Source organism: Delphinus delphis, chromosome X, assembly GCF_949987515.2.
Source record: "Delphinus delphis chromosome X, mDelDel1.2, whole genome shotgun sequence".
Taxonomy (NCBI): Eukaryota; Metazoa; Chordata; class Mammalia; order Artiodactyla; family Delphinidae; genus Delphinus; species Delphinus delphis.
The window spans coordinates 85,136,953-85,149,841 of NC_082704.1; the positions used below are offsets into that span (position 1 = coordinate 85,136,953).

Consider the following 12,889-nt stretch of genomic DNA (forward strand, 5'->3'; position numbering starts at 1 on the left):
TCATCTTTTTTCTTGGCCCTGCCCTGCTTACTTGCCTAGTCCTATCCAGGACTTTAGCTCTGCTGAACTCATTGCTGGGCCTCTGGCATCCCTGGAGTGACAGAAGTGATCTCTTATCCAATTAACAAGCATTTCTGGAGGTCTTGGTGTTTTACTCCTTTACCCAGGTGGCACCTCCTCTCAAGTGCCAGCCTTAATGACTGGCCAGGTCCCTTCCTCTGTTTCACAGCACACCTGTGTTCACCTCTTTCAAAGCCCTTGCTCACACTTCAGTGTGGACATTGCCTGTTTCCCCACCCCTCTAGCAGTTCATGAATTTATCAAGGTTGAGACCAAATTTGATTCATTTTTCTGTCCTCATTGCCAGCCCAGGGTCTGACTTAGTAGCTGGTTGGTAAACCTTTGTTGGATGAGTAAGTAGGAGCCACTCTCGTCCTCTTTGATCCCCTGTCCCCTCTCGATCTCTTTTCCCCCCATCCTTGAGGGCAGGAGGTTGCTGTGTGCCCTGCTTTTTTAGAACTACTTCTTCTGTCCAGTCTGGGGTTGTAGTCATAGTTGCAGCTTCCCTGCTGAAGACCCCTGACTAGGGCAGGCGCCATGGTGCTGGGAGATGGCTGACCCTGCAGGTCAGGGATAGGGGAACTGGCTGGAGTAGGCCAGTCCAATGTGACAGCCTCAGGGCAGGAGGGACACCTGGACTGCTGGAATGTTGTACCCAAACAAGAGTTTGTGCTGTGGAAGCCCATTAAGAGCTTCCAGGTGCCTTTGTCATCTCTGGAAAGCCAGCCACACCTTCCTGGCGTGCGGGCCCTGATGGTGGGGCTACTGGCTATTCCCTTGTCACCCTCTCTTCATCCCCTCCTGTCTAGCCACTCACCTGGGACTTTCTGAGGGCCTCTCAGTTGTATGTCATCTCTGTCTGTGCTGGTCTTGCCCCTTCTTCTGTTACTGATGACCACCTCACCAGTGCATGGTATGTTGTTTAGAAAGCCTTTTCAGGTCCTGAAGCCCCTCTGAACCTCTTGACAGCTGTCGGACAGATCACATATCCCCCGTTTGATAGGCTGAGGCTTGGAGAGTTCAGGTAGCTTACCTGAACTCATGCAACAAGTGAGTGACAGAGCTGGGGTTGGAACCCAGAGCTTTTTAGCCTCTAAACCCTGTGTTTCCTACTTTGCCAGGAATTTCTCTCACCTGAGCTGGCTAAAAATGGCCTGCAGAGAGGTGACCTCCTCTGTCTCATTGGCATTAGCCCAGATCCTGTAAATCCCTAGGCTGGGTCGTGTCCCCAAGGAGCAGCAGCCTTGGGATTTCTGGTCCCTAGACCTGATGCGGGCTCAGGCTGGCTTCTTCTGGTGGCCAGCAGATGGCGCGAGGAGGCTGGGAAAGATCTGCTGCTTCTGGTTCGTTTTGTTTTGAGATGGAAAACGTGTTTTAAGTGACACGGACATTATTTTTTAATAGATTTATTTTTTAGAGCAGTTTTAGGTTCACAGCAAAATTGAGCAGGAGGTACAGGGAGTTCCCATATACCCCCTGCCCCCCCACATTCAGAGCCACCCCCATAATCAGTGTCCCCCACCAAAATGATACATTTGTTACAATCATTGGACCTACATGGACACATCATAATCACCCAAAGCCCATAGTTTACATTAGGGTTTGCTCTTAGTGTTGTACATTCTATGGGTTTGGATAAATGTATAATGATGTAACCACTGTTACAGTATGTAACAGTATGTAACAGTATGTTTCACTGCCCTAAACAGTATGTAACAGTATGTTTCACTGCCCTAAACATCCTATATGTTCCGCCTATTCATCTCTCCTTTATTTATTTATTTATTTATTCATTCATTCATTCATTCATTTATTTTTAGCCACGCCAGGCGGCATGCTGGATCTTAGTTCCCTGGCCAGGGATTGAACCCGTGCCCCCTGCAGTGGAAGCGTGGAATCTCAACCGCTGGATCACCAGGAAGTCCCTCTCCATTATTTTTTTTAAAAACATCTGAAAATACACACTTGTACAGATTCACTTAACCCCACACCTTTAGAGCCAGCTGTACTTTGGAATTCAGAAAAATTTCAGAATTTAGGAAAGTCACCTGGTATGTGTACTGTGTATTATGTAACACCTCCCGTCATAGTCAAACACCTGAATGTTTCTGCATAGAAATGTTTGAATATTCGCCTCTAGGTGGAATAAATGGGTTCTTGTCAACTCAGGTCGGATTGTGATGCTAAATGAGTTAGATAAAGACTTGATTTTAAAAGCTTTTAGAAGTTTGGAATTTTGGGTAAGGTATTGTATACCTCTTTTTATAAAGGAGGTGGTGAAGTAAAATCATCTGTAATACCAACATTTAGGGATAATATTTTGTTGTGTAAAGTCTTCCCAACTTTGTGTGCATGTGTGTTTGTATACATATGCATATATATATGTTAAATGTGTTCTATCACAAGTGACATCATACTTTGCATATGTTTTGCCTTATACAGTATATCTTGGAATTCCCTAGCTGTATGTGGAGCTCAGGAACTAGACTCTTGCCAGTCACTCCCTCCTAAACATCTCCCCTACCCTAAGTGACTAGAGGGGGTCCCCAGGTGAAACTTCTCGAGGTAGAGCCAGGTTTTCCCCCCCAGGCACTTGCTGGGTCTGGGCCTCTGGCTGCCTAGGGGAAGGCCCAACACTGGATTCTCAGCATGGTCAGCAGTGGTCAGAATACAGATGGGGCTTCTGCCCTTAGGGCAGCTGAGACCCCTCTGGGAGCAAGTCTGCTCACACAGTGACTGATTCCCTAAAAGAAAGGGTCTCCTCCTGCTTCACATGCACATAGAGTTGTCAAGCAGGGCAGAGAACTGGACCCTGCCCATTGTCCTCTCAGCCAATCATCTGGGCCCCTTGCGAGCTCAGGGGCAGGGCCCTGGGGCGAGGGTACAGGCCTTTCCTGTTGCTGACCCCCACCTCTTCCCTCCAGCAGGAGCACTGGTTTGAAAAGGCCCTGCGAGACAAGAAGGGCTTCATCATCAAGCAGATGAAGGAGGACGGCGCCTGTCTCTTCCGGGCTGTAGGTGAGTCTCTGCCTCAGCCTTCAAGGGCCTAGGGCTGCCCCTGAGCTGTGTCCCAGTTGTCAGGAGTAACCCGTGTGACAGGGTTGGGGGCAGAGTTAGCTGATCTTTTAGGGACTCCAGGCCCCAGCCTCAAGTTAGTGTCTGGCCTCTAGCTCTCAGTCATGAGGCAGTATGGTGGTATGAGAGTAATAACAGCAATAATAGTGATAAAGAAAGTAACATTACTTAGGGACAGATTTCTCTGTCAGACACTACAGGAAACCCTTTTAATTCTCCTCCAAGCTAGGTAAGTGTAGGACTATTGCTTCCAGTTGTTAGATGAGAAAAACATCTCAGAAATAGGGAATGACTTACCTAGGGTCAGAAATACATAGAACAGTCGGGAGTCGGAGTCTGGGTTAGGTTAGTCTGAGGCCTCTTAACTGCAGCACAAAGCTGTCGCCCTGGAATCATAGAACTTTTTTTAAACTTACACGAAAGAAGAATAGTGAACCCTCATGTACCCATCATTCATCTTCAAAATAATCGTTAACATATTGCCAGGCTTGTTTCATCACTACCCCACCCACTCTTTTTTACTCTTCTGAAATGAGTATTTTTAAAGCAAAACCCCATCATGGATCATCTCATTTGTAAATATTTCTGTATGTTTCTCTGACAGATAAGGGCCCTCTCTTTCTCTTTTAACATAACAAAAATGCCATTATCATACCTAACAAAATTAATAATTCCTTAATACCATCTACTATCCAGTCTGAGCTAGATCTTTGAAGCTTCTCTGGCTCTGAATCTCTGACTCAACAAGCAATTGTGAGGTCCTGTGCTGGTGTCCAAAGGAAGCTGGGAGTGTGATCTGATCCTCCCTTTGGAGCTCTGATATCTCCCAAGGAAAAGTGCCCTCCAATAGGAGCTTTGAGCTGGGAGTCAGAAGCCCTTTCTTCTAGTTCTTCCCCTGACTCATAACTTCCATTTTCCCATCTGTGAATGGTGTTGATTCTGAAGGGCTCATTGAATCCCTTCTGGGTCTGCTATTCTCTTAGTCTGTGCAGACCCATCATGTCTGTTGGTGGGCTGGACTGACTCAGGCTCCACTTCTGGCTCTACCACTGATTCTTGGTGTGCCCCTGGGCAAGCCCCTCTTTTTTCCCTGAGCCTGTTTTCTGTATCTCAGGTACCTGTGTACCATGAGGCTAAAAGATGTCGTGTTATAATGGTTAAATGAGATTACTTTAGTAAATCCCTTTAGTGCCTGACTTGGTAGACTCTCATGGAACAATAACATTGATAAAGCTTGAGTGCTATTATTAGTGGTGCCTCAGAGCCACAAATGTTTGAGTGGGTGAAAGAAAGTTAGGTGGGGTGACTGGTTGCCTCCCTATTCTACCAAGCAGAAGAGGTTCAGGCAATGGAATCTGCTGGGCTGGGAAAACTCCAACCTTCCTATCCCTGTGGCTCAAGTCCATGTTCTCCCTGGGATGTTTCCTAGAGAAAGAGCTAGGTTTGGGGGCATCTTGGACCAAAGGAAGGCAAAGAAAGAAGACGTGGGGGCCCATGAGGTGTTAGGCCTGTGCCGAGACCTTAGGTTGAATGTGGGCTAAGCAAGGCTGCTGGTGGAGTGAGGGTCAGAGAATGCAGCTGGGCATCTGGATCTTGGGTGGTCTTTGAGGCAGACCTTGGGCCTGGTGAGGACCTGGCTTGGCAGTAACCCATGTCAAGAACAAAATTTAAGTGTGTGTCCATCTAGCTGTTCTCCCCAAACACCTTCTGACCCTTCCCCCTCATTGGGGCCTTCTAGTAAGGGGCCTAAGTTTACAGGAAGAGCTGACCATGACAGGTTGAAGGCCTTTCCCTATCAGCACTATGGCTACACATTTCCTCTGACTGGGCTGCCCTTGGGTTTTCTTCGTAAAACCTCAGAAGCCCCACGGTCTCTCCCTGAGAAGTACATGATCCCCGGGTCTCTAGGCCTCACCTTGAGGTTTCCCTGGGGCAGAGTGCACAGGACATGTGCCTGGGAAGGGGACTTTATCCTCAAGCTTTCTGCTGCCCCTTTGCTTCCAGCCTAGCTTGGGACAGGGACAGGTGGTAGTTACCCTAGGCTCTGGCGAGAAGGGCTACAGGCTGCCACATATTGAATAGTAGAAGGACCACGTAACTGAGGGCTGGAATTGGAGGGGGGACCAACATAGAGACCACTCTGTCGTTCCTTGACCCCGAGTGATTGCTAGGCATTCCTCAGGGTGCTTCAGGTTCACCTGCAAAATTGCGATCATTATCCAATGAGACAGGTGAGAAGATTGAGGCTCAGGAAAGGGAAGTGACATGCTCAGGGTCATTAGTGGCAGAACTGCATGGGAACCAAGAGGTGCCCAAAGGACACATTCTTTCTATGACCCTAGGGAAGCCCTAGCTTCTTAGCTTAGCTGTCAACTGGCTGGGTGACCTTGGCTTTATTCCTTGACCTCTCTGGGTCTTACTTCTTCCAGCTAGGAACCTGTGGTCCTCTACTCTTAGGAATCCTGAGGCAGGTGGGTTTCTACCCTCTGTTTTACCTCTGAGGTCTGGGTGTCCCCAGTGTGAACCAATATCCACTGCTTGTGCCCAGTTCTCTTTTCCACAACCACCTGTTGGGAACTCATGAGCATTGGCACAGGCTTGGGTGGAGTGGAATTGGGAGCCTGGGTCCCAGAGGTATCCTGTGGTCCACCCTGCCCCTGCTATGCTCAGATAACCTCCTCCTGGAAACGTGAGTCTGCATCTCTCTTCCCTCCCTCTCTCTATATGGCTTTGACTCAGCAAAAACCTCTGGCCCTGGCCCTGGCCCTGGTCTTGGCCTCGGCCTCAGCCTCTGTGGGCAGAGTGGCAGCCACATGTGCGTGTGTCTGCGTGGGCCTTGGGGATACAGCTGGGACTGTGCACGTTACAGTGATGGGGCCCAGAAACATTAGCGAGGCCCACTGCTCTGGACCTTTTAGTCTTGGAACATGGACTATCAGCATTGGAGGAATGGATCTTAGATCAATTTTGACTCTTCTATAAAAGGGAAATAGGCCTTAAGAGAAAGTCAGGGCCTTATTATCTAGGTCACACAGCCAGTATCAGAACATTGGTGTTTGAGGTTGAACCAGGCCAGAAGGAGAAGAATCCCATGGGCCACCATGTACACCAGCTTCTGTTGACCTCTCTCTGCCCTGCCTCCTTCAGTGTTCCCATCTTTGCAGTGGGCATTTTATTTATCTATCTATCTATCTATCTATTTATTTATTTATGGCTGCATCGGGTCTTAGTTGCAGCGCACGGGATCTTTCGTTGTGGTGCGCAGGCTCTCTATTTGTGGCATGCAGGCTGCCCTGCGGCATGTGGGATCTTAGTTCCCCTACCAGGGATCAAACCCACGTCCCTTGCATTGGAAGGCAGATTCTTAACCACTGGACCACCAGGGAAGTCCTGCAATGGGCATTCTTGAGTAGAGGAGCAGGCATCTCAGAGACCAGGCTATTGAGAGGGCTGAGTTCTGCTGTCTCCCCCGCTGAGGGTGTGCCAGTTGGGGTAGCTGGGGCCACAGGCCAGGTATGCACCACAGCTGCTTGACAGGCAGGTGAGGCCTTATTTTTGGTTCATCCCCTCAGTGGGGCCAGGGTTCCCACTGGGCCAGGAGAGAAGCAGGGAATAGAGCAGGTCCTGTCTCCCCCTACTGCTTTGTACACACATTCGTGTGGTTTGTTTTTAGATTTCCCTGCACACACCAAGCTTCCTTTTCTGTCCTCAGTGGAACTCGCTGTGGCTCTTCCAGCAGGCAGGTAGGCAGGCAGGCAGGCAGCAGCCTGGTAGGGAGGTAATCCCCAGGTGCCTCTAAAACAAATTGTAGGGCCTTGTACTTAAACTCTTTATTTATTTTTTTAAAAAATTTATTACTATTATTTTTGGCTGCACCATGCAGTATGTGGGATCTTAGTTCCCCGACCAGGGATTGAACCCATGCCCCCTGCAGTGGCAGCATGGAGTCTTAATCACTGGACCTCTAATGAAGTTCCCCTTAAACTCTTTAGAGAGTCCAGGCTCTCCTGTCTTGCTCTTCCACATAATTCCTCAAAAAACAGTGACTACATTTTGGGGGACCTTCCCCCAGGCAGCAGGGGAGGGAGGTTGGGACAAGTCTGTTAGAGCTATTGGCTATTCCCCGCTTCCATCAGGCCCCGTGGCAAAGGCTAGGAAGGAGGTGTGGAGGGGTCCTCAGTTTGTACAGCCTCATATCTTGTCCAGCCTTCAGTCTTTCCTGGTTGGTGGCAAGGGCATCTACTTGTTGGATGCGATAGTTCTCTGCAGTTGTGAGGGTTGTTGTGTGGGTATTTGGCCTCAGGGAACATCTTTGGCAGGATCTGCTGGTTGTGTGCATGCACATATGCATTTCTATGCTGGTGTCTCTGTATGCTCAGAGAAAGGACAGAAGTAGGGTGTGGGGAGGGAAAGTTCATGCTGACCTCTGTGGCCCTAGTGAGGGGTACAGCCCCTGATATCTGTAATCTCTGCCCACTTTCAGGCCTTTCCTGCATTCCAGCTGATTCCTGCTTGTGCTGGTGGGGAAACTGAGGCAGTCAGGATCAGGCCTGGCCTAGAGAGTCAGGTGGCTAAGGTGATAGCTGGATTGGGAGTGGTGGTAATGTCACCTGGGGCGTCAGTGCTTGAAGTTACCAGTTACACCTTGAAAGCCTGGCCTCTCCTTCAACCTCCCAAATGTGTGACCTTGGGCCAACTATGCCACATTTCTGTACCTCAGTATCTGTCCTGTGGAAAGTAGGGTTTTTTTGGGTAAGAATGGAATGAGTTAGAATGTGAAAAGGCCTTGGTGGAACCAACTGTAGTATTGTACTGAGGATTTCTGAGCCCTATTTAGGTTGGGGACAGAGGTGAGGTAGTGGGGACCCCCTTTCAGCTGGACTCCGGGAGGGGAGAGCAGGTGCAGATTGCCAAGTGCAGTGTCAGCAAGGGGAGGAGTTTCGGTTTCTATCAAAACAAGTGCTGTGAATTCCCCTACCTCTGCAGGACCATTGGGCCCTTTCCCTCCACCTTAGACTCCACAGGGAAATCCAGCTCAGCCCCTGGTTCCATGTGCCACCTTCTCGGGAGGAGGAGGGCTTTCTGGAGGACAGAGGTAGGGCTGGCAAAATCAGACAAGCATCTCCTGAGTGAGGATTTCTGTGTTCTTAGCCCTGCACTGGGTGTTTTTCCTGCCTTATGTCATTCAAAAGATCCTTCTACTCTCCCTCATTGGAAAGGTACTGTTGCTCTGTTTCCTTGGTTCAGAGATGCACATTTTCTTACATGTTGGTGATCCCCAAACTAGGGTACATCTTATAACCAGTGAGGTGGGTTCCCCCCTCCCAAAAGCTGTGATTAAATACATGTACCGTAGAGAAGGTGGTATTTTACATTTTATAGATAAGTAGAGAAGGTCATACTTTGCCCACATGTAAGGAACCCATTTTGTGAGGCCTGTTTGGTTGCTGAAGATTTGAACTATAGGCACAGAATGTAGGCTTGTGGACCTTTGGATTCAGCAAAGGTAGAGAACCAGTTCTGCCTTCATGAGGAGGGACAACCTAGACTTTGAGTTTGGGGCTTTCCTCTGGCTGATGAAGTGCAACAGAAATGAGGAAGGGCTTAATAAGTGGTTCCGGTGACATTCTAGCTGACTTGTGGGTGGCTGGCTATCTGAAGGAGTCATCGTCCTCCTTATGACAAACAGGAGCCCTGGCTCTTGAACACCTAGTATGCTTTAGGTGTTCGGCAGACCATCCCCGTAGTCTTAACAACGCCCCATGAGAGGAAGAGGAGTTATCTCCCCCACTTTATGGATAAGGACATTGCAGCCCAGAGTGGTTAAAGGCCTTTTCCAGTGCCACATAGCTTGGTTAAAGGCCTTTTCCAGTGCCACATAGCTAGGAGGCAGAAGAGCCTTTCTGTCAGGCAAAGGAGTCAGTGACAGGGCAATGGGGGGACCCTCATGGGAAGGTTCTCCCCCAACTCCCTTCCCTGTCTACAGTCTCCCCTCTTTCCCCCAACTTCTTGCATCTGGCATCTAGGTCGGGTAGATCTACCTCCCAGGCCTGGAAATGCCTGTTGACCCTTCCCTAGGAACATCTCAGCCACCTCCCTGAGCCTGATAGACCAACCCCTATTTTTTAACCCCTTCACTCCTGTCTCAGTTCCTGTTTACTGCAGCTGCTGACAGCACTGCCTCTTTGGCACCCCAAGTTTATTCTACAGAAATAGCTCCTCGGGCAGCTCCGGCAGCCACAGCGGGTTCTGTGGTCCTGGCTTCTAAGAAAGGCAGCGACAGGGGCCCCCAGCCTGTGCACAGGGCATGTGACTTGCTGGAAGTGCTGCTGGGGGGTGGGGCAGGGGAGAGTGTGGCCGCAGAACCCACATCCTTGTTTACATCAGTGAAGGGACTACCCCTTCGCGCCTTCACAGCCCCCACTCCCCATCCCTCTCAGGTCTCTGCACCTCCAGGAGGACGTGAGACAGGCATGGGCCCCGTTTTCTATCTCAGAGCGGCCTTTTTCTCCTTATCTCACATAACCCTCCAGGGAAGGAAGGGGAGGGCAGCGAAGGCGTTCTTCTAGCGATTCTTCACAGAGGTAGACTGGCTGTCATGGAAGAACTCTGCAGTGTTCCCTGCAGGACCTGCCCCTGCCCCTGCCCCAGTGCCCCAGGGAGATCCCGTCAGAGCAACGGTCTGGGGAGACAAAGGGAAATTCCCTCTTCGTCTTAGCCAGTGGACATAAGGTGTGCCTCATCTTCAAGCCCACTTTAATTTCTCAGGGAGAAGGCTCCCTGGCTCCCGCAGCCTTCCCATCCACTCAGCAAACTGTTCCCAATTTCTTGCACTGCATCAGGCTCTGAGCTGGGGGTGGACTTGGATGTGAACTGCCCTCTGCCCTCAGTGGGAACCCAGTGTGATCAGGCAGATGAAGTCTGTACGCACCTTTGATAAATCTGGTGATAAAAGGTGCTCTGGAGGGTGGGGAACTGTTTTAAGAATACATTGATATTTGATAAGTAGGCAGACAAGGAGGATGGAAATAATGTCTTGAAAAGGGAACAGCATGTTTGAACATCCTTAAGTGAGGCAGAGGGAGCCTAGTTCTTATTGTGACCAAAACCCTATAATGCCTGGACCATTTGGGCCACAGGCTGCCTTTCCTGAATTAAGCTTAAGTTAGGTGCATATGTGTCTTATCTCTCTTATAGAATACATGCTTCTTGCAGATAGGGGCAGGATTTTACTCACCTCTATCACCTTCGCAGTACTGCACGTTCAGGCCCCACTACAGGAAAGGGGGCTCTGAGTGACTGCTCTGTCCCAAACCCAGTGCTAGTCACTTCACACCTATTATCTCATTAATCCCACGAGAGCCCTGCCAGGAAGGCATCCAGCTCCATCCCATGTTACACGTGAGGCATATGAAGGTCAGAACACTTGGGTCATTTGCCTCTGGTCATTTTGCTCACTAGTACCTAGCAGAATTGGGCTTAGAGCCCAGTTGTTTTTCTTTTCCTTTCCTTTCCTTTTTTTTTAACCTTATAAAGGCCATACTGACTCCTGAGAGTCAGGAAACTGAATTATAGAATTGAATCTGTCACAGACTTGACTTCTGTGTGACCTTGGTCAAGCCACAAACTCCCCGAGCCTCAGTTTCCTCATGTGAAAAGTGAAGGGGGTGTATGTGGAATTGAAGGTGCTTAAGGCCACTTAGGGATTTAAAATCTTTGTTGACAAAGTCATCTGCTCAAGAGGCCTGTGGTTGTGTCCCTCTTACCTGTACTCTTGTTCTTAAAGACTGTCCCTGCCTGCCTCTATTTTCATGACCCTATTCCAGCCCACAAGGCCAAGAACTCTCCATGCCTTAGGGTAGGAAAGGGCATTTCCCTGGCCCCCAGCCCTCCACCCCCAAGGATGTTCTGTGACTCAGAACTCTTCTTTGGTGGCAGCTCTGACCCCAGCCTCTCCTTCTGTCCCCACAGCTGACCAGGTGTATGGAGACCAGGACATGCATGAGGTTGTGCGAAAGCACTGCATGGACTATCTGGTGAGACTTTGCAGAGACCTTGGGGCGGGGGCAGAGTGGGAGGATCTCTTCTCCACATAGAGCTTGCTCCTCTGATCTATTCTGCAGATGAAGAATGCCGACTACTTCTCTAACTATGTCACAGAGGACTTTACCACCTACATCAACCGGAAGCGGAAAAACAACTGCCATGGCAACCACATTGAGATGCAGGCCATGGCAGAGATGTACAACCGGCCCGTGGAGGTGTACCAGTACAGCACAGGTACTTCTGTGGTGTTGGTGAGCGACTGATCACGCCTGGTCCGAGCCTGCCCCACCCAGCCCATTGTGGATGCTCCCTCCTTCTCTTTCTCTGCAGAACCCATCAACACATTCCATGGGATCCATCAAAATGAGGATGAACCCATCCGTGTCAGCTACCATCGGAATATCCACTACAATTCAGTGGTGAATCCTAACAAGGCCACCATTGGCGTGGGGCTGGGCCTGCCATCATTCAAACCGGGGGTAAGCAGGTCCCCATGCCCAGAATGGATGCTGGATATAGAGACCAGAAATCTCTGTTGGAGTTTCAGTTTTGCCCCTAGCCCACAAAAATATCCTGTCCCCTCTCTGAGTCGCCCGTAAGGTCTCACCTCTGTGAAGTTAGGAAGTTACCCAAGGTGATCTCTCAGGGCTCATTCTGTGGTCTTGGTTTGCCTGTCTGAGCTGGTTCACCCATCTTTTGTGCCTGTTAAGGGTTGGCATTTGGGGATATGGAGTCACACTTGGGAACTGTGAGCCAGGGCTTGGTCTGGGTGTCTTGGCACCCACATGGATCCTCCTCCGAACCTCAGCAGGTACAGACAACTATGGTCACAGAGACTTGGAGTGTAGGCCTGGCCCCACAACTTACTGGCTTGGGACCTAAGGCAGATTGTACAAGTAATTTGACTTGGTAGCTTGGCCGATACAGGAAGTGCCTAACACTGGGCCTGGTGCCTAATAGGTGCTCAGAAGGTGGCAGTACATTTTCTCAGCACACAGTGACAGATTCTGATTCTCTGTCTCATAAACAGTTGTCTGCTGGGGATTTTGGTATCTTCTATTCAGGTTTCACTTCCTACAAACAGAAAGTGCTCCTGCCTCATTTTAGGAAACACACCCTAACACCAACACACCCTCTAGCATAAAGGTTTTTTGGTTTTGTTTTTTAAATTTTTAATCTCAGAACAGTTTTAGATTTATGTAATTATTGTGATTATAGAATTCCCATATACCCTCCTATGATTAACGTATTAGCATAGTGTATTTGTCATACTTAATGAACCAATATTGATATATTAACTAAAGACCATATTTCTGTGACAGTTTTTCTGAATTTCCTTGTTTTTGATCTGTTTACAGACTCTATAGTTTTGCCTTTTCTAGAATGTCATATAATTGGAATCATAACAGTATGTAGTTTTTCCAATGGCTTCTTTCAAGTAACACTGTACACTTAAGATTCATCCGTGACTTTCTGTGGTTTGATCATATGTATCTTTTCTTTTTCCTTTTGTTAAAAATGTGAGTGCCCTAAGTTTTTTTTTAGTAGACTTGTTTAGAATAGTTTTAGATTTACAGAAAAATTGAGAAGATAGTAAAGAGTTCCCATATACCCTGCTCCCCCTTGCACACATTTTTGCTATTATTCACATATCAGATGACTGTGATACATTTGTTACAATATATGAACCAATATTGACACATCATTA

At 48.8% G+C, this 12,889-nt stretch overlaps 1 protein-coding gene across 3 annotated transcripts in view; it reads left to right on the top strand.

Moving 5' to 3' along the window:
• The window catches only part of OTUD5 (OTU deubiquitinase 5), a 28,417-nt gene that overhangs the window by 8,156 nt on the left and 7,372 nt on the right, over nucleotides 1-12,889 (top strand). For 2 of the 3 annotated variants that reach the window (XM_060002410.1, XM_060002411.1), the window contains exons 2-5: nucleotides 2,985-3,078; nucleotides 11,107-11,171; nucleotides 11,259-11,415; nucleotides 11,512-11,660. In XM_060002410.1, the coding sequence (XP_059858393.1) occupies nucleotides 2,985-3,078; nucleotides 11,107-11,171; nucleotides 11,259-11,415; nucleotides 11,512-11,660 (465 nt within the window). The remainder of the gene's footprint in view (nucleotides 1-2,984; nucleotides 3,079-11,106; nucleotides 11,172-11,258; nucleotides 11,416-11,511; nucleotides 11,661-12,889) is intronic. The other variant, XM_060002412.1, reaches the window with a different exon arrangement.